The following is a 21,363-nucleotide window of genomic DNA, read 5'->3' as shown; positions in this document are numbered from 1 at the left end:
ATTTCTATTTTGCCCTCTGCTTCTAGGATATCAGGGCAATTTTCTTGTAGTAATTCTTTGAACATGATGTCAAGATTCTTTTCCTGATCATGACTTTCAGGTATTCCAATAATTTTTAAATTATCTTTCCTAAATCTGTTTTCCATATCAGGTGTTTTTTCAATGAGATATTTCACATTTTCTTCTAATTTTTCATCCTTTTGGTTTTGAAGTATTGAGTCCTGATTTCTCACAAAATCAACAATCTCTCTGAGTTCTATTCTTTATCTGAAGGATTTGTTTTCCTCAGAGACTTTTCTTATCTCTTTTTCCATCTGTCCAATTTTGCTTTTTAAAGCATTCTTCTCCTCAATAACTTTTTGAACTGTTTTATCCATTTGACCTAAGCTGGTTTTTAGCATGCTATTTTCTTCAGCATTTTTTTAGATCTCCTTGACTAAGGTGCTGACTTCATTTTCATATTTTTCCTGCATCTTTCTCATTTTTTTCTCTCATTCTCTCATTTTCTCTCATTTCATCAATCTCATTTTCTTTTCCCAATTTTTCTTCTATCTCCCTCCTTTGATTTTCAAAGTCTTTTTGAGTTCTGTCATAGCCTGAGCCCAATTTCCATTTGTTGATTTCTTTTTCTGAGATAGGATTATTGAGGTTTTTAAGTTCCTCTTCATTTAACCTGGGCAACTTGTATTTTTTTAAATATTCATCCATTTCACTTAGATTGTCAAATTTGTTGGCATAGAGTTGGGGAAAATAATTCCCAAATTATTACCTTAATTTCCTCCTCAATGGTGGTGAGTTAACATTTTTCATTTATGATAGTAATGATTTAAGTTTCTTCTTTCTTTTTTAAGCCAATTAACCAAAGGTTTGTCAATTTTATTGGTTTTTTCATAAAACAAGCTCTTGGTTTTATTTATTAGTTCAATAGTTTTCTGGCTTTGAATTTTATTAATTTCTCCTTTAATTTTTAGAATTTCCAATTTGGTATTTAATTGGGGAGGGTTAATTTGTTCTTTCTCTATTTTTAGTTACATATTTAGTTCATAGATTTCTTCTTCTCTAATTTATTCATGTAAGCATTTAAATATATAATGTATAGCGAAGGCAATTTACAGTTGAGGAAATCAAAGTGATGCATAGTCATATGAAAAATTGTTCTAAATCATTACTTATCAGAGAAATGCAAATTAAAGCATCTCTGAAATACCACCTCATACCTCTCAGACTGGCCAATATGACCAGAAATGACAATGGTCAATGTTGGAAGGGGTGTGGGAAATCTAGGACACTAATGCATTGTTGGTGGAGCTGTGAACTCATGCACGCTTTCTGGAGAGCAAACTGGAATTATGCCAAAAGAGAACAAAAATGTGCATACCCTTTGATACAGCAATACCACTTCTGGGTCTATAACCTGAAGAGATAATGACAAAAGCATAAAAATATCACTTGTACAAAAAATATTCATAGCAGCCCTGTTTGTGGTGGCAAAGAACTGCAAATTAAGTGAATGTCCTTCAATTGGGGAATGGCTTAACATATGTGATATATGTATGTCATGGAACATTTTTCTTCCATTAGAAACCAGGAAGGATAGGAATCCAGGGAAACCTGGAAGGATTTCATGAACTAATGCTGAGTGAGATGAGCAGAACCAGAAAAACTTTATACACCCTAACAGCAACATGGGAGTGATGATCAACCTTGATGGACTCACTCATTCCATTAGTGCAACAACCAGGGACAATTTTCAGCTATCTGCAATGGAGAATATCATCTGTATCCAGAGAAAGAAATGTGGAGTTTGAAAAAAGACCAAAGACTATTACCTTCAATTTAGAAAAAATTACATTATCTTATTATGTGTTTTGCTATCTCTTATACTTTATTTTCCTTTCTTAAGGATATAGTTTGTTTCTCATCACATTCAACTGAGATCAATGTATACCATGGAAACAATGTAAAGACTAAGAGAATGCCTTCCTTGGGGGTGGGGGGAGGGAAGAAAGAATGGGAGAAAAAATTGTCAAACGTAAAATAAATAAAATCTTTCTAATAAAAGTGGGTCTATTGACTTCTAGGAGTCCATAAGGCCCATTCATGAGTCTGAGAGGTCAAAATTATTTTCAAATAATATTAAAACATTATTCACCTATTAAAATATGCCTCCCTTCTAAAAAACACAAATCTATGAGAAACTGGATTTTCTTCATTTGTTTCAACAAAACTAGTATTGTAACAGATTGAATAAAGCAGATAAAAGGATAAAAAATATTATAATATATCCCTTGACAGCTGCCTTGAGTGTATCCCATAGTTGTTTCATTATAGTCATTATCTAGAATAAAATAGTTAATTCTTTCTATAATTTGAGCCACTCATTCTTTGAAATGAGGTTATTTAGTTTCCAATTAGTTCTGGGTCTATACCTCTGGCCCAATATTACATATGATTTTTATTGCATTATGACCTGAGAAAGATGTATTCACTGTTTCTGCTTTTCTGCAATTCATCATTAGGTTTTTATGCCCAAGTATCACATAAAACATATTATTAAAACTATAAATGTACAGGTAAAAACTTTACCCAAGTTTTCTTTCCCTAAGGAAGGTTTGTAATGGAGTAAGGGGATACTGTTTAAGATAAAACAACATACTTTCTTTCAAGTTTGGAAATGATTCACAACTTTCCTGAAGTTGGTAGAGTTACAAATAAGGAGATCTCTAAGATTTTTTTCTCTCTCATAACTTTTCTTCCCTTTCCAAAAACTAAGGAATTATAATTTCCCCCCAGAGATTTGCAATTTCATGTACAGTCATCTTTTCCAAAAAAATTCCACTGTGTGATGGAAGTGCTAATTTTATTTCTCCATTTTAGAATAAAATGAATTAGATTTTAAAAATAAAATATCCCCAAGTAAATGCTTCATAGATTTTGACATCATGACAATTGTGTCAAACAACTTAATTAATAATTTGAAAATTTCCAAATAAAAAAATCAAAAATTTCCATGACAGAAGTTTGACTAGATTATCTCATGATACATTGTCCAGACCAAATCTTGTGAACAGATGCAGAGCTTTTGTAAAAAATTTAATCTATAATGTAGAGGCAATGATGGCACCTCCCCTTCCACCAGAGGGATTAGGGAGAGTGAGTAGGATGAACAAAATCCTAGAGCTCCTCCAGTCTCTCAAGGACTAATAATGTACATTGTCCCTAGACCTATATTCTAAAGTTTAGTACAGAAGCTATACTGATTTGAAATTTTCCCACCAAGAACATGGTGGGACATTTCTCAAAAACAATCCAGTCAATGCACTGACCCATCATCCATCCCTCTTTGTGAATAATGAGCCATAATAAATAAATAAATAAATAAATAAATAAATAAATAAACAAACAAACAAATAAATACATGAATAAATCGATAGGCTTTTCCTGGCTGCTCTACAAACATGATCTGAAATAATTAAAAAGATAATAGGAATTTCTTGACGGTCAGTGTTACAAAATGTTGAGTATGATTAAATATTCTACATAATCTATAGTCACTGGTCCCATTTTTAGCCATGATATACTTAGATCACTTTCTTTAATTCATCATACATGATGAGGATATGCATGAAACTTTCACCCATGCCTCTAAGATCATTGGGCTAGACATTCTTAATGAAAGCTATGTCCTTCTCATCTTTAGCAATCTTCCCCCAGCAGTCAATTGTCCAAGTGTCCATAACATCAGCTCCTTTGTGCCAGACTTCATCATCCTTCGGCCCATTATTATACCAAAGGGTTAGGCCACCACACCTGCTCCAGGAGTCAATGTTTGTGCAGTCATCCAACTTATCACAATAGGAGTCTTCTTCTGATCTGGGAGCAAACATAGATTCCCAAAGAAGGCTACTCTGTAGATAATGATGTTCTGCACCCGGACAATGCAACCCTGAATCAAGTCACCAATTTCATCAACTTTGGTGGTCTTACAAGGCATTCTCCCAGGTCTTTGCATTCTCTTTCAGTGCCCACTTCCCTTGACAAGCAGGTTGTCACAAAATCCAAGGAGTAGGCAAAGCAGAGAGAAGCAGTTCCAGGGGATCACCAGTGGCAAGATTGCCAGCAACATACCTCCAAAATTGTCCCTCCTTGTCCATTCCTCAAAAATCCTTGCTAATACTTATCCTTAAAGGCAAAACTGAGGGCTTGAGTGGGTAACTATCTGATACACTTGCTATTACCCTGCCAGAACTTCCATTATCCATCATGCCTCTGTACTCTGTACTCCTTATCCAAAGCAATTTCTTTTTCATGGAAGTCAGAGTCAAAATGTCTTTGGACCTCATCTCTATCTTGATTTGAAGGTATCAGCTAAGTGGCACAGTGAATAGAGCACTGACATTGGAGTCAGGAGGACGTGAGTTCAAATCTGACCTCAGACACTTGGCTGTTCATAGCTGTGTGACCTTGGGCAAGTCACCTAACCCTGAATGCCTGACATCCAAGACCATCTCCAGTCATCCTGATTCCTAGCTGGCCACTGGTCCCAGATGGCTCTGGAGGAGAAAGTGAGGCTGGGGACTTAGCACAAACTCCCCTCAATCAAATCCAACTCATGTACTTGTCACGGCAACATACCTCCAAAATTTGTCTGTACTTGCCCATTCCGTACAAAGTACTTCATCTAGAACGAAGGACAAGTATGGCAGGCTGTATGTGAAAGGGAAACATTACTTTTATGTTATTTTGGCAAGAAAAGATAATTTTGAGTTCCTTTTAGGGTATGACTGACTGGCTATTTCAGTGATCTGTCAACATTAATACATGACATGTTTTGCTTATCTTGTCTGAAAATTAGGTATTCTCTGAAAAGAGGTTCCAGAATATTGCTAGTATTTATATTCTCTAAGCAAGCAACAGGAGTTACTTGGTAATTTTATGTGCACAAATGGACACAATTCTCATTTCTTGGTGTTAATCTGAAGGAATATTGGCTCTATAAAGTTTTTTCCTAGACTTGCATGCATTGATGCTGAATGAAATGAGCAGAAGCAGAAAACCATTATATTCATGAAGAACAACATGAAGTGATGATTAGTCATGATGGACTTCTTCAATCAAAGAGAATTTTAAGATATTTTTGATGGAAAATTCATATCCAAAGACTGATATGTGTTTAAATGAAGACAAAGCTTTTACCTTCAATTATTTTTTTAAATTTATTTTTTATTCTCATTTTGTACAAATGTTTTTCTTTACATTAATAAAATATACTTGTTTACAAGTAAACAAAATACCCCTCCCCCCATGAATATAGATAGACTTGCTTGGGCAAAAAAGTAAAGGGGGGAGAAAAAAATTAAAATTAAAAAAATAATAGTAATAATTGTAGGTATGGCCAGGTGGTGCAATGGACGAAGCACCAGCCCTGGAGCCATGAGCACCCGAGTCCATATCCAGCCTCATAAACCCAATAATCACCGAGCCATGTGACATGCAAGCCAACCTGTCCCCACTGCCCTGCTAAAAAACAAAAAGAAGAAAAAAAAGACCCAAAATAAAATAAAATAGTAATAATAGTAGGGCTCGGTGGCAGACAGAGCATTGGCCCTTGAGACAGGAGCACCTGGGTCCCACTCCGGCCCCAGACACCCAATGATCACCCTGCTATGTGGCCCCGGGCAAGCCACCCAGCCCCACTTGCCCTGCACCCTCCCCCAAATAATAATAACAAAAAAATGTGATTCAGTCTTTGTTCCAACACCATCAACTCCGTCCTGAGTGATCACATTCTTTATGATAAGTCCATCACAAAATTTACTTCCATATTTTTCAAACGTTGCCATTGCTGATCGTAACTCCCTCCTTTCTTATTTCTCCACTACCATGTACTCTATTTTCTCTCTCCTTTCACTCTGACTCTGCTGTAGGGTTGCTGAATGGCACAGCACACAGATCCCTGGTCCTGGGGCCAAGAAGCCGAGTCCCCATACCACCCCTTAGTCCCAGAATCCATCTGGCCCTATGGTCATGGGCAGGCCATCCAATCCCAGCCCCTTGCAAGAAGTAAAAATAGAAAATGTGTTATATCTGACCACTGTCCCCCCATGGTCCATCCTCTCCTCTTTTATTCACATCCCCACCCCTTCCCCCTGCTCCCCCCTCCTTCTTACTCCAGTTGTCTATACCCCATTGAGTATATTTGCTGTTTCCTCTCCTAGCCATCTCTGATGAGAGCAAAGGTTCCCTCATTCCCCCTTGCCTCCCCCCTTCCATATCATTGCAATAGCTCATTGTAATAAAAAAAAATCTTATTATGTGAAATAGCTTGGAATATTCCCTCTCTCCTTTTTCTTTCTCCCATTCCATTTCCCTTTTTTTCTTATTGACTCCATTTTTACACCATATTTTATCTTCGAATTCAGCTTTCTCCTGCGCTTCAACTATAAAAGCTCCCTCTACCTGCTCTATTAACTGAGATGGTTCATATGAATATTATCAGTATCATTTTTCTATACATGCAATTCATCCTCATTAAGTCCCTCATATTTCCCCCATCTCCTCCAATCTCCATGCTTCACCTGAATCCTGTATCTGAAGGTCAAACCTTCTGTTCAGCTCTGGGCATTCCAAAAGGAACCTTTGAAATTCCCCTGGTTCATTGAAAGTCCATCTTTTTCCCTGGATGAGGACATTCAGCCTTGCTGGGTAGTTCAGTCTTGGCTGCATTCTAAGCTCTTTTGCGTTCTGGTATATTGTATTCCAAGCCCTATGAGCTTCCAATGTAGCTGCTGCTAAGTCCTGTGTGATCCTGACTGCAGCTCCATGAAATTTGAACTGTGTCTTTCTGGCTGCTTGTAATATTTTCTCTTTGACTTGGGAGTTCTGGAACTTGGCTATAATATTCCTGGGGGTCGGTTTTTTGGGATCTCTTTCTTGGGGGGATCGGTGAATTCTCTCCATTTCTATTTTGCCCTCTGCTTCTAGAATATCAGGACAATTTTCCTGCAGTAATTCTTTGAAAATGATGTCAAGGCTCTTTTCCTGATCATGACTTTCAGGTATTCCAATAATTTTCAAATTATCTTTCCTGTCTGTTTTCCATATCAGTTGTTTTTTCAATGAGATATTTCACATTTTCTTCTAATTTTTCATTTTTTTGGTTTTGAAGTATTGAGTCCTGATTTCTGGTAAATTCATCAATCTCCTTGAATTCTATTCTTTGTCTGAAGGATTTATTCTCCTCAGAGAGTTTTCTTATCTCTTTTTCTATCTGGCCAATTTTGCTTTTTAAAACATTCTTCTCCTCAATATCTTTTTGAACTGTTTTATCCATTTGACCTAAGCTGGTTTTTAGCATGCTATTTTCTTCAGCATTTTTTTGGATTTCCTTGACTAAGCTGCTGACTTCATTTTCATGTTTTTCCTGCATCTCTCTCCTTTCTTTTCCCAGTTTTTCTTCCAACTCCCTCATTTGATTTTCAAAGTCTTTTTTGAGCTCTATCATAGCCTGAGCCCAATTTTTGTTTTTCTTGGAGTCTTTAGATGCAAGAGCTTGTGCTTCCTCATCTTCAGACTGAGTATTTTGATCCTTCTTGGGCTCATTTGCAAAATATTTCTCAATGGTCTTCCTCTTGTTTCTTTGTTCATTTTCCCAGCCTAAGCCTGTTTTTTTGGGGTGCTTCCTGAGCATTTGGGACACTCCCACAAGGGTCTCTGTGTGAGGTTCTGTCCTCCTTCCTGGTCTGTGAATGACCATAAGCGCCCCCCTCTGCCACGGGGCTGAGGTAGGGGAGGCCCTGCTGTTCTATGGGGGTGGCCTAGACTGGGATCAGGATCTGAATGTGGTCAGAGCCCCAGAGTCCTGTTCCAAGGGCAGAGGACAGAGCTCCGCAGTCTCTCTCTCTCTTCACTCTCCTCCCTCAGTTCAATGGGCTCATGCCCTGGGGGCTCCTGCTTACTGGCTCCACCTGCTTCTGTTTCCAGGTCTAGGCTGCCAAAAGATCAGGCTGCTGGCTGTGTGCCCTGAGGGCTGGGCTCCATGTGCTCCCTCTGGCAGAGGTCCCCAGGTGTTCCCCCACTTTGTGCTGTCCCCGGGGTGCAGCTCAGGAGACTCCCCCACTGCTGTGAGCTGAGGCTCCCAGCGCCCTGGGGCTGCCTCTGGGAGGCTGAAGGTCTTTGGCTCTGGCGGGTCACCCCTCTGGCGGGCCGCCCCTCTGGCCCGGGGAGCAGAGCCTTTCTGCTCTTTTCCAGGTTACCTTGAGTAGGAGAACTGCCTCACTGGGTCCCGTTCTGGGTTCTGTCTCTCTCTAAAGTTTAGTTAGAGTCCTTAGTTTATGAGTTTTATCAGAGAGCTCCTAAGACTCGATCCCTTCATGTCGCCATCTTGGCTCTGCCCCTACCTTCAATTATTATAAATTGTATTATGTATTATGTTATTTTTTCTCCCTAATGTTTTCTTTCTTCCATTTGGATCTGATTCTTCTCTCACAACATGCTCAATTTGGATTTATGTTTAGCATAGTTATAAATGTGGAACCTATATCAGATTACTTTCTTTTGTGGGGGGGGTGAAGGGAGGCAAGGAGAAAATGTAATGCTCAAAACCTTGAAAAAACTGATTTGATTAGTAAATACTACCATTGAATATACTTGAAAAATCAAATAAATCAAATATTAATAAAAAGAAAAAAATAAAACATATTCCTTACTAGCAATAGACACTTTTCTTGACCCATATTTCCAAAATCATCATGTGGAGCTTTCAGGGAAGAGAATCAAGCCTAGTTGGCATCAATTACTAACTGAACCTATGATTAGAATCAATAGCAGTCCTAGGCTATGGAGTCCCAACTCCAAATTAAGGGGAAAAAGAGAAAAACTAAAAGGATACACAACAATGTTCATGACTATCAATATATAGTCTTTATTCTCAACATTAAGAAATTTTAGACTTGATCTGACTCCCATTATATGCTTATAACACATTTAGTTTTTAATATATTTAATTGTAATCTCTACAGAAATGTTCTCTAATCAATTTGTACCAATGTCTATAATCTCGAGGTTCTAACTGCCTATCTGATGTCACTGTCTGTCCAGTAGGATGTTCAATTCAAATGTAAATAAAGAACTCATTATTTTTTTTGCACCAATACCCCTCTTTCTCTCTTCTCTATTACTGCTGAAGGTGCCATCATTTTCTAACTTATTCAGGTTCACAACTCTGATAGCACCTTCAAATCGTCCCACTTCTCTTCTCATTTCCAATCTCATTCTGAGGCTTGTATAGTTTGCTTTCATAACTCCTCAAATATTCTTTTTTTTTATCTTGTGCCATTACCTTCATCCTTAGGCAGGTCATTACTCACAAATGAACTACACTAATAGTTACTTTTTATACCATTTTCCACATATTTTTATCCATTGACATGTTCTGTTGGCTCTCCTGTGCCCAAGCCATTCCATATCCTGAATATAGAAGCCATCAATGACTATCTGTCATACTTAGAACATTCTCTCTTATCTCTGCTTCTTGACATTCATCTATTCCTTCAAGTTTCTCTTAAATTCTCACCTTCAACAAATATCAGCTGTACTAATATCTGTACTATGTCTTCATTATATTTATTTTTCCTGTTCTTATATACAAGACCAACCACCAAATTGCTGCAGATGGGCGCTACACAGCCCTAAATGTATAGAATTGTCTAAATTCCATAGGAACAAAGAATGCTTTCATTCTGACAGGGTAACAGTAATCTTGCTTTCTTTACACAGGTCTCTGCTCACTCCAGTGTACTTTTCATTCATCTATCAAATTGATCTTCCAAAAGCTTTTGTCTGACTATGTCCCTTTCCTATTCACTAGATTTCAGTATTTTCCATGTCATCTTCAGTATCAAACATGAAATCATCTTTGGTGTTCAAGGGTGTGCATAATGTACACTACTTGAAGTCTTATTTTTTACACGATTTTCCACATATTTTTATCCATTAGCATGGTCTGTTGGCTCTCCCTTACCCAAGCCACTCCATCTCCTGAATACAGAAATCATCTCTCAGACAAAGACCAAACTCTGAGCTGTCCTTCTAAGTAGGCATCCCACCAGAAGCCTTGCCCACCATTTGTGAGATTTAAGGGCAAGGGAGTCCACATTTACATATCTACTAGTAATAAATTGTTTGACAATGGATTATTGTATTACTTTTCAATACCTCATCTATAATCTCCTCACTCCAGTCTACTTATGTTATGATCAGCAATAGATATTTATAAAAGTAAATCTTTCTAAATTATTTTCAACAGAACTAAAACACACATTTAAGCAACTGGATGAATAGATGAATGGAGGAACAGAGAAAAGATTGTCCATTACTCTAGTCTTTTATTTTTCCTCTTTGAATTCTGTTACAGTCATATACATCTTGACTTTTCCATTGAGGGATCATTACTCATGGTTTTGAGGATAGAAACTGCAGATATCCTGGATACTGACTTTCACAATTGCTGTGTTGCCATAAGAAGATTTCTGTCACTCTCTTCTCTTCTCATTATCTTCCTCTGGAGAGTTCCTCAAAACTCTACTGTCTTGAACAGAACCCCAAAGACCCTAACCTTCCAATGTGAAAATTTATCTAAAGTCAACCAAGTGCAAAAGTCCCAACTATTTGAGTTTATATAATTGATGTCTCAAGCACTATGCTAAGTATTTTACAAATATCTCATTAGATCTGACTTTGACTTCCTTTGATCCCGACCTATTTTTTGTTTGGGGTTTTTACACAAACAAAATGTGATAATTTCTGCCCTCAAAGAACTGACATTCTAATAGAGGAACCCAAAACATAAAAGGGTCCTGGAAATGAGAGGGAAATAAGGTCACCCTTCCAGGTTAGATTCCTAAGGAAGAGAGGAAAAATTCTACAGGGTTAGGTCTGATGATGAAGGAAGTGAATCTCAGAGAGATTAAGTGAATCACCCATGATCTCAGAGGTCAATTATCCATGAAGTCAGTACTGTCACTCCAAAAACATCTTTTTACATTCTCTGATTAAACTTTTACTATTTGCCTAATTTTAAATAGGAGAAAAATGATTCTCAGATTACTTGACTCAGTCAGGATCATGAACCTATCAAATTTCTAAGCTGAAACTCAGATTTAAGTTTTCAAAGTTCATTGTACTTTCAATTTCTTTTTCAAAAAAAATTATTTGTTTAAGGTAATGGGGTTAAGTGACTGCCCAAATTCACCTAGCTAGGCTATTATTACCTGTCTGAGTGCAGATTTGAACTCAGATCCTCCTGAGTCCAGGGCCCACACTCTATGCACTGCATCACTTAGTTGCCCCTTGTTTTCAATTTCAAGAATCTTGCCTTTACAGATATATCTGTTGGAATGGATCTCCTCTCCCCTTCTGTTCCTACAATCCAAGCTTTCACTTTATGAATGACATGTTATGTGTCAGTAGGTAAAAGGGAAAGTTTTGGAAACTGAGAGGTTTGAGTGATAATTTGTCTGGGTAGATGAGTATATATAGCATCTTTAATTACATTGACCCTTTGTAGCAAGTTATAGCTAGTGACTGAAATGGCAGGACAGGAACTTAAATGAATAGGAGGGAAGATGCTCAGCAGAGAAAACTCAGAAAATAGTTGAAAATCCAGGAGAGACCAAGAAAAATCCTGATGATGACCCATCTGGCCTTCAGTGTTTCCCTCATCTCTATCCCTTAGTGTTCTTATTGAAGTCTCATTCTCTCTTTGGGAACCTGTCATATTTTATCACAAGCTATTCCCAGCTGTATTTTTTAAAATAATTTTTGACCATACTCATTATTAATGGCTGTAGTATCATTAATCAATAAAAGTAGCTGCTGCTAATTTGCACCTGGGACAAAGTTTAATGGCTTTGGTGACACTTATGACTTCTCATGAAGTCAATGTTCCTTGACTTGTAGTTAACAAGATAATCACATCTCTGGAGGCAGGCAGCATTATAACTGTGTTCTGTCTGCCCCCCACTTATATTGATCTTCTGAGTGAGAGAGACCAGTTCGTTGCTTCATCAGAAGGAGCTAGTCAAGTGAGTGGGTTTCTACATATGATTAGTCAGGAAATTAAAAACATAGTGTCTCTTCTTTTCCTGCAAATTAAGGGGGGGGTGGAATTAGCATCCAAAGTCTCTATTTTTCTGACAATAGGGAAGGTAGTCTGAAGAAAGTTCTGGTATTTTCCCACAAAATCTTAAGGAGACATAGTGGAGGTCTTTCATCATACTCCAAGGCACTGTTCCCCTGATTATTATTTTTATTCAAATTTCACTTATATCCCTAATATATATTCAGCATATATATTTCCATTTTCTTTTTTTTTTAGGTTTTTTTACAAGGCATTGGGGTTAAGTGACTTGCCCAAGACCACACAACTAGGTACTTAAGTGTCTGAGGTCAGATTTGAACTCAGGTACTCCTAACTCCAGGGACAGTGCTCTATCCACTATGCCTATATTATTCAATCTCAAATCCCATTTTCATTATAGCTAAACCATTTCTTTTCATAGGACCATAGATCATGGGAGGGAATATCTCTTACATTCCATTTTAATCTTTGATGATAAAGGTGAAATAACTTGTTGAATCATCTGACACAATCCTATGAAGGGGATAAAAAAAGAATATTGGTGGCCACCATCTCTCTAGCAAAATGAAATGCAAAATTTCTTCTGTTTTGCCACACTTGCATAAACTGCATCTGTAACAGTTGCCAAAGGTACTATATGTTCCTTTTCTATTTTCTTTCCTTGAACATAGATTATACTACTAGTTAGTAATATTTATTTTGTTTTTGAATGTCAAATGACACCCACCCCCTATCTCTAGTCCATTGAAAAGTTTTAATATTGCACTATATTCTTTGTAGAATGCTTCTTATTGGCTATGGAAGCTTTCTTGAAAGGGCTGAATAGTGGGACCCAAGTTGTACTTAAAGAAAGACAAAGTTTTGGATTGGAGAGTCAGTCACTTTCTAGTTAGTGAAATCCAAGACAGTATAAATAAATGTGCCAATTCCTTTTCAGTTAGTATCTAAAATTATGTACTCCCCCTTAGCACATCAACCTGGTATTTGAGATTCACCTTGCTACAACTTCCCTAACAATTTAGAAATGGAATGACTGCAACTCCTCTGAGTCCACATATGGATGAAAAGGAAACTGACACATCAGAGGTGAATCCTCTAGGTAAGGTTTATTAAACCTGTCTGACTTCCCTGTTTCAGATCAGGCCATTTTGCCCTCTGTAGCAATAAATATTAATTTCTCTTTAAAATGTCTTTCATTTTTTCTTTTTTTTAATTTTTGAAAGATTTTATTTACTTTGAGTTGGTACAATTTCCCCCACAAACTTGCTTCCCTCTCCCCACCTCCCTCCATAGAAGATATAGTCTGTTAAGTTTTTACATCATACCCATAGTGTGCGTTGATCTAAGGTGTATGTGATGAGAGAGAAATCACATGCTTAAGGAAGAAACATATAGTAAGAAACTAGAATCCAACAAAACAATAAAATGTCTCATGATAGTACTTTAAATTTTTAAATCAAAATTATATCCAAAGTGATTAGGACAAAATTATAGAAATCTGCCTGAGCATGTGTGTGAGATTGAACAGTGATTATTTACTGAAAGATTGTCTTCCAGATTCCTGTAAGAAAGCCTGAAAAGTTTATTTTTGGAATTTCTTATATTGATCCTTTTAAGGTGCCTCTATCACGGTGGCTTTAGTCTACATCTGGGAGAATCTTGACTAAGGGGAAGGCAGAATCTTCAGACAGAGACTCTGGTTTATTCAGAGAATAAAGTAGAACATAAGTAATCAGCAGAATGAAACCAACCCTGGGAGTAGACTGAAATTTTTGGTGAACCATTTTATAGGCATCATGAATGAGTCAATCAGGATTATCGATAAAATTCTTCATTTTTGCATCTGTATAGATAGCTTAGAAATACCTTGACTGATTCGCAGGGACTTATTTACAGGAATTTTAAAATGAAGATGTCTATTCAAAGACATGGATAGTACATTTTAGGGAGATCTTTCATTTGAAGCAACTGCTTCTCGGTTCACTATCATCTTTGTTCTGTTTTAGTTAGCTTTCTGTTTTTTATTTGGTTTAATTTTGTTTTAAATTCTCACAGTTCATGAAATGTTTTGACAATAATAAAAACTTTTTCTTCCTTGATCCTCTAGGTAGAGTAAAAAATATCAAAGCTGTATTTCTTGTTTTATTTGTTTTAATATGGCATAGAGAATAATTTGTCAATAATTGTACTGTGGATTGGTGATTCAGACAGGCTTCCTTTTGGCTATACTCTGATCATCTAAGGGTAAAGGATCAAAAGGAATGATTGAAATAAATGAATGAATGAAGTTTTAATATGGACTCTTCAGATGAAAGATTCAAATATTTCAAAAACGTAATTGCAAATCTATTTCTAATTCTCCCCAGGGGAGGGAAGGAGAGTCTGTTTGTTCTTCTTTAGAAATTTGTGACATTGTAAATTCTAGTGACTTTATTTGTGACTCAACTGGAATCTATTCGATATGAATTTTCAAATTACAAATCAGAGCATGGTTTAACTGTTTTTCATAAATTAAAATATCAGTGCATTTTAAATAATTCAACAATTCTCTGTCCTAGGAACATAAAAACATGATAACTCTAATATTTGATGAACATAACTGTTTCCCCTTTGAAATTTAGAGATATGATATTCTAGTTTTTTTTAATAAAACTGTTGTTGACCAACATCGGCATAACATTGTTGACTATTGTTGGCATAAGGTAGAGATACAGAAAGCAAACCTTTTACTTATTTACTTTTAAATTTTGTTTATTTAAGGTAATGGGGTTAAGAGGTCACACAGCTAGGCAATTATTAAGTGTATGAGGCTGGATTTGAACCCAGGTTCTCATGACTCTAGGGCAGATGTCCTATTGACTGCACCATCTAGCTCAACCTGTCCAATTTTCCCTACCATGTATTCCTAGGAGTTATATTCCTAATTCTAGACAATGAAACCATCCCTGTCCTTAGAGAACAGTCATATCTGTCCTTACTGGTTCATAGGAATAATATACTTAAATTCCCTGCCTCACCTCATTCCAATAAATGGAACTTTGGGGAGTTTACTTCTAGACATTGTGAAGCCGAGGGTTTTAGTGATAAAAAGACTTTTGGTTAACAAATCATCAGAGCTAATGAAGTGCTGCATCAAAGGTGGTTTTCATACAATAGGGACATTCTTTTCTAAAAGTGAGAAAGTTGCTATGTGGCAAGTTTAATTATCCTTTTCCCATTGATTATCAATGCTCCCTTAGGAAACATTACTTCTATTTCTCTTGTGGTTATTCTTTACTGAACTTATGTCCAAGAAGACAATGATCAATTGATTGGAAGATCCTTCAGAGTTTCCATCTACAATTGGGATCATTAGCAAAATCTTTGAGGAAGCAGTATCTCTAGGAAGGTACCAGTATGATATGACTTCTTTTTGTATTTATTTCTTAGGAAATACTTTTTTTTTAAAGATAATTGAGCTATTCTGATTGATTAATTTATTATGAATCCAGAGTAGATGGATACTCATGAGTATACCAGAAAACTCCAAACCCTCAGAATTGTCCTTAGATATTGGAGGAGTGACATCCTCTAGGTAGCCAATGTGCTTGTGTGAATTGGAATGGAAAAATGATTTGTCTAGTTGAGAGTGATTTTAAAAAAAATTGATGCTTGCTTTCAAGAAACTTGCACTCTACTTTAAGTACTTAGTAAAAAGTTTTATTTGGGAATGATGAAGAAAATTGTTTCTGTATATTTTCATTTTTTCATTATACATTTTATAAGATCATTAGAGTTGGATCAAGAAGGTAATTTTTACATAATTTACTCTAACCATCTCATTTTAAATAAAAGGGGACGATGAAAATTATTTACATTTCACCTACTCTATAGACTATATATGAAGAAATTAAGGTTAGAATTCTTTGTTCAATGTCATATCTATACTATTATATTGAACAATTGGGGTGTGAAACCAATTTTTTGACTTAAAATATGGAATTCTTTTGATATGAATTCCTCAAGGGTAAACAAACTTCCTCTATTAATTCTCCATATATATCATTATAACTTAATGAATCTGATTTCTACCTCTAATATTATTCCTTGCCTTAAAGTCATAAATCAATGAACTTATTCAGTTCCATTTCTGAATTATTTATTTTTTATAGTTTTCCTATTAATTAAAACAGTAACAACAAAAAAATAATTCCACAATCAATAAAAACAAAAGCAACAACAGTAATATGTAGTCATTCTGCCCTTAGATTTCATTGACATAAGAAACTCCCAGGGCAGAGATTACCTCACCACCACCATTCAATACCTTTTTGGTCTTTTCAGTCTAAGATTGGGGTATGGTCTGGTGATTTTCCCAGGATCACTATTGACTATGTGCCAGAGGTCACCATTGAAAACATCTGTCCATATTGGCTACGCAGTCCCTCTACCCATAGCACCACACTGCTTCCTAGATTACACTTCTGTAGACTTGGTAAAGCAAATTTCACCTCTCCATTTCATTTTCTTTTTAGTTTCTTGATTCTCTTGACTTTTGTTTGCTATGGAAATTTTGATATGGCTTTATTTATCCTGTCATGTAGTATAATAATTTTTGAATTTTTGCATTTTTGTTATCAATTTTTCCATTGATTTGGGAACCTCATTAATCCAGATGAACTCTAGGTCATCTACTTCTTGTCATGTTTATTTTACAATTTTGAATCTCAGAAATCATCCAATTATTTAAATTATCAAATTTCATGGAATATTTTTTGAATACTTTTCACTTTAACTTTGTTCTGTTCCTCCATTTATCCTTTCAAAATATAATTTTTGAGTTTCCTTTTGTTAAACAAAACTACTTTTAATAATTACATTTTCCTTTCATGTTCTTTTTTAAATCAAATCTTGCTTTTATGGAAAATTATTTATTATCTTATATTGGTTTTATTTGTATTGTTTTCTTGATCTTATATCATTGTTTGTCTAATGTTTAACAAAATACTCATCATTAAATTTCTTATTATTTACATGGATTTAGAGTGTGACAAATTTTACTCAATTTCCATGTTCACAACATATTAGGAAATTTTTATATGATTTTTTTTGCTGATGTCTAATGTGATGGGATATTCTTTTAGATTTCACCTTTTATGAAGACATTTGTGTGTTCCATTTTTATTTTCAATATCAAATAAGTTTTGTTATCTTTAGAACTTTTTATTTATCCCAATATGATTGTATTTATCTCCTAGGGATCCTCTGTAAACATATCCACATTCTTTTGATCAAGCACATGAATAATGCATAATTTTCTTCCTTGTTTACTTAAAAGAATTTTCTCTTCATTATTAAAACTTCATATAGCTATTAGATTTAGTATATTTAATGATCTAATCAACTTAGTCATTTTAGCCTGTTTCAACTGTGAATTGTAATAATTGTCTTTCCATTCTGGAATTTCAGGGAAAAATATTGTGCATTTTTCTCCAACCATATTGATTAATCTCAGCAACTGAAAAAAAGTTTTCTGATAATCTAGTGAAATTGGGATGCTTTCACCTATATTACTTTCTAATAATAATAATGTTTGTCCTCCATTTTCAAAGAAGGACATACATCAGGTAGGTGATGCCATGATAAGCACATGAATTGTATTTGAGTGAGGGGGGCTGTGCTAAGACACCAGTCTCACTTTCTCCTCCAGAGCCTTCTGGGTGCAGTGGCCAGAAGCTAATCGGGATAACTGGAGATGGCCCCGGATGTGAGGTAATCAGTGTTAAGTGACTTGCCCAAGGTCACACAGCTAGTAAGTGGCAAGTATCTGAGACTGGATTCAAATTCCTATCCTTATGACTCTAAGGCCAGTGCTCTCTATCTACTGCACCGCCTAGCTGACAAGTACCAAAGGAAGCCTAGGAAAATACGAATCGGATTGAGCATCGGAAGGCTGACTCAGTCTCCAAAGTAAAACTTATCTTGACATGTTTGAAAATTCACTTTCTTTTTACTTTTCTTCTTCTCTCTCTGGCTCTGAGGACAGCTTTACTTTAGTCAGTGAGAGAATTATTTTTCTTGACTTAGTTCTAGGTCTTGTCTTCTTCATGCAGACAGGAGCGGGTCTACTGGGGAACTTCTTCCTGCTTTATCACTTTACCATTACTCTCCTAACTGGTAACAGGCTGAGACCCATAGACGCCATTTTTTCCCACTTGGCTTTGGCCAACTTCATAGTACTTACTTCCAAAGGTGTCCCTCAGACAATGGTTAGTTTGGGACTGAAATTTCTCTTGGATCGTGTGGGCTGTAGAATTATTATTTTCCTCCACCGAGTGTCACGGAGTCTTTCTGTTAACATCACCTGTTTATTGAGTGGTTTTCAAATTACCTCCATCAGTTCCAATTCCTCTTCTCTATGGTCAAAACTCAAAACCTACACCTCAAAGTACATTTTCCACTTCTGCCTTTGCTGCTGGATTCTACACATCCTGATAAATATGTATATGTTGGTGGATATGAAGAGTTTGATAGAAAATCATAACAACACGAGGAGATGGAACTTGGGATTCTGTTCAGATTTTTCGTCAGCCTCATTTGAAGTCTCACTATATATAATTGTTTACTGTATTCCAGATTTTATGTGCATAGGATTTATGGTCATGACCAGTGCTTACCTGGTACTTTTCTTGCAAAGACACCATCAACAAGTCCAACATATTCATAGCTTCATACAATCCAAAAGAAGGTCTCCTGCAATTAGAGCCACCTGTACCATCTTGGTGTTGGTTAGCACCTATGTCGTCTTCTTCACAATCAATTCAATTGTTTCATTTTATCTCTTTCATTTTGAGGAATATCATCAATGGTTGATGCCCACAACGACTCTGTTAGTTGCATGTTTCCCTGCAATCAGTCCATTTGTTCTTATCAGTGGTGATTCCCAAATTCTCCATTTCTTCTATTCACTCTGGTGAAAGAAAAGATTACAAGACTCTTTTTCCAGGATGTTCCATGGCTCAACTTTCTATTTCCATTATTAGAAACAACTATATTTAGAGTGATGAGTAGATCAGTACAGAATAAAGTCAAAGAATTGTAGGGTTTAGAATATAAAAGGAACATTAATGATGATGTTAATATCTTATCTAGTATTTGTATAGAGCATTAAAGTTTGAAAAATATTTTATATTGTCTTTTCATTTAGCCTATCCTGATGCTCTTTTATTGTTTACCTCTCATTTTTTAAAACATCATTTTGAGCTCTAATTCCTAAAAACACGATTCTTAATTATTCTCATTCTATTTCAGAAATTGAGTTGGCATTGTAATTGAATGGGATGTTGAAACCACAGTTTTTCTTGACTATGGAGGTACAGTTGAAAATGTCTATCAATTGTTTCTCTTTATGGAGTAAGGAAGCATGATTTCCTGTGATTTACAAATGTAGATAATGTTTGTCCTTCCTTTTTGAAGAACACCACGATATCAGGAGGTGATGTCGTGACAAGTATATGAATTGGATTTGAATGAGAGGATGCTGTACTAAGTCACCAACTTCACTTTCTTCTCCAGAGCCATCTGGAGATAGGAATCAGGATGACTGGGAATGACCCTAAATATGAGACATTCACAGTTAAGTGACTTGCTCAAGGTCACACAGCCAATAAGTGGCAAGTGTCTGATCCTGGATTCAAACTCCTGGACTCCAACTCTCTATCCTCCATGCAACATAGATAGATAGCAATGGAGAAGACAGCAAAGACAGTTTTGTTAAATTGACCTCTTTTCAGGAATGATATGATGCACTATTTTTCAATGACAAAATGATAAATGGAGACAATCCTTTGAAAAAAAAGATAAAATGTATTACTATATCATACTGTCTGTCAGTTCACAGATTATTGAAATGTCATCTTTTATACCAAACTTCTAGAACAACTGGAGAGTTATTTTATACATTTTGTAGAGTGCAGAACAAAGAATAGAACTAGGTAGATGGTATCATGTGATTGATGGAAACATGACTGGTTCTGGAGCTGTGGCACAAGGAAAAAAATTGGTCAGAATTCTGCTATTGGGGCTAGTGGTAATTCTCTCCTGCCCTTTTAGGAGCCCAAATACATGATAACCAAACATTCTTGAAAAATAGTTTGGTGAGGTGAAGTATTTGGGTTCAATCCCCTTGTGTTCACTTTCATCCCCAAAGATCAGCTAAATTCTTAGAAGAGATTAGTGATTAACAGAAGTGCTGGATTTCTATAATTAACTCATTAAATGCCAATTGAACTCTGAACTAAATTCAGAGACAGAGAAATATGACTTAAGCAGTTACAGAAAAGCAATTTCACCCTAATTTATAGGGCAAAATCAATCATTAATAGGATCAATAAAATTTATGTTGATATTTCAATTCACCCTTTTAACCAATGAAATACATATCTCTCATAGATCCCTTACCTATAAGCTAATCCTTTAACACAATCATCACCAACCCTAGGAACACTTCTCACATATGTTTTGTTTTGGTTGTTTTTTTTTTTTCTGTGTCACTTCAAAACAGGCTTTAGCACAGAAATAATGCAAAGCTGAAAAAAGAATAACAGTTGTTGACCATAGCACAAGTTATAATACAACTTTCCAGTACCACAGACTATATGTAGAAAAAACGATTTACATGTCTCAAGGCAACTGAGAACTCAGCAAGTATAGATACTTGTGAAAAGATCAAGATAATTCAATAATGATCCCCAACATTAACTAATAACATTTTTGTATTGTACTAGAAACCAACTTTGAATGTTTATTTAATCAACACTTTTCATTTTGGTTCCCAGGTTTCACATATAGTCGACTAGTCCTCGTAGCAATTCTTTTGGATAATCTGGATCATATTCCATCCTTATGGTAGCTTGGAAGAGGGCTCCTTTTAAGTAGAGTGGATTCTGTGGTTTCATAATACAGATCTTAATTCAATTTAGTACATACTTTAAATTTTTCTTTCTCCTAAAGAAAATTAAGACCATTCCATTGTGGTTCTGATATTATCAATAACAGAGTCATAAGAAGATCATTAAATTTGGAATACATAGCTTGCTTCAAATTTTAGAGAATTAAAGTTCTTAAATTCTCCAGGTTTCTTTTATATTTATTTATGAAATAAACATTGCTAACAACAAACTAAAGGGAAAATCTTTTTTTAAAAAATCTGTGAGACTCTGAATGAGTCCTTTTGAAATTTAGGT

The 21,363-nt window shown here is 35.7% G+C and overlaps 1 protein-coding gene across 1 annotated transcript; it reads left to right on the top strand.

Annotated features, from left to right (window-relative positions):
• The first annotated feature begins 18,225 nt into the window (after positions 1-18,225).
• On the top strand, positions 18,226-19,095 carry LOC141492398 (vomeronasal type-1 receptor 1-like). The gene has a single exon (XM_074192798.1). It carries the CDS (start codon positions 18,226-18,228, stop codon positions 19,093-19,095), a length of 870 nt encoding a protein of 289 aa, XP_074048899.1.
• The last annotated feature ends 2,268 nt before the right edge of the window (positions 19,096-21,363 follow it).

This window comes from Macrotis lagotis, chromosome 1, assembly GCF_037893015.1.
Source record: "Macrotis lagotis isolate mMagLag1 chromosome 1, bilby.v1.9.chrom.fasta, whole genome shotgun sequence".
NCBI classification, from domain to species: domain Eukaryota; kingdom Metazoa; phylum Chordata; class Mammalia; order Peramelemorphia; family Peramelidae; genus Macrotis; species Macrotis lagotis.
Note: the sequence above shows the minus strand (reverse complement) of the source record. Positions and strands in the feature narration are given on the sequence as shown.

What these genes read in the sequence shown, in the direction of transcription:
- LOC141492398 (XM_074192798.1), top strand. Translation starts at nt 18,226, where the DNA reads ATGCAGACAGGAGCGGGTCTACTGGGGAACTTCTTCCTGCTTTATCAC.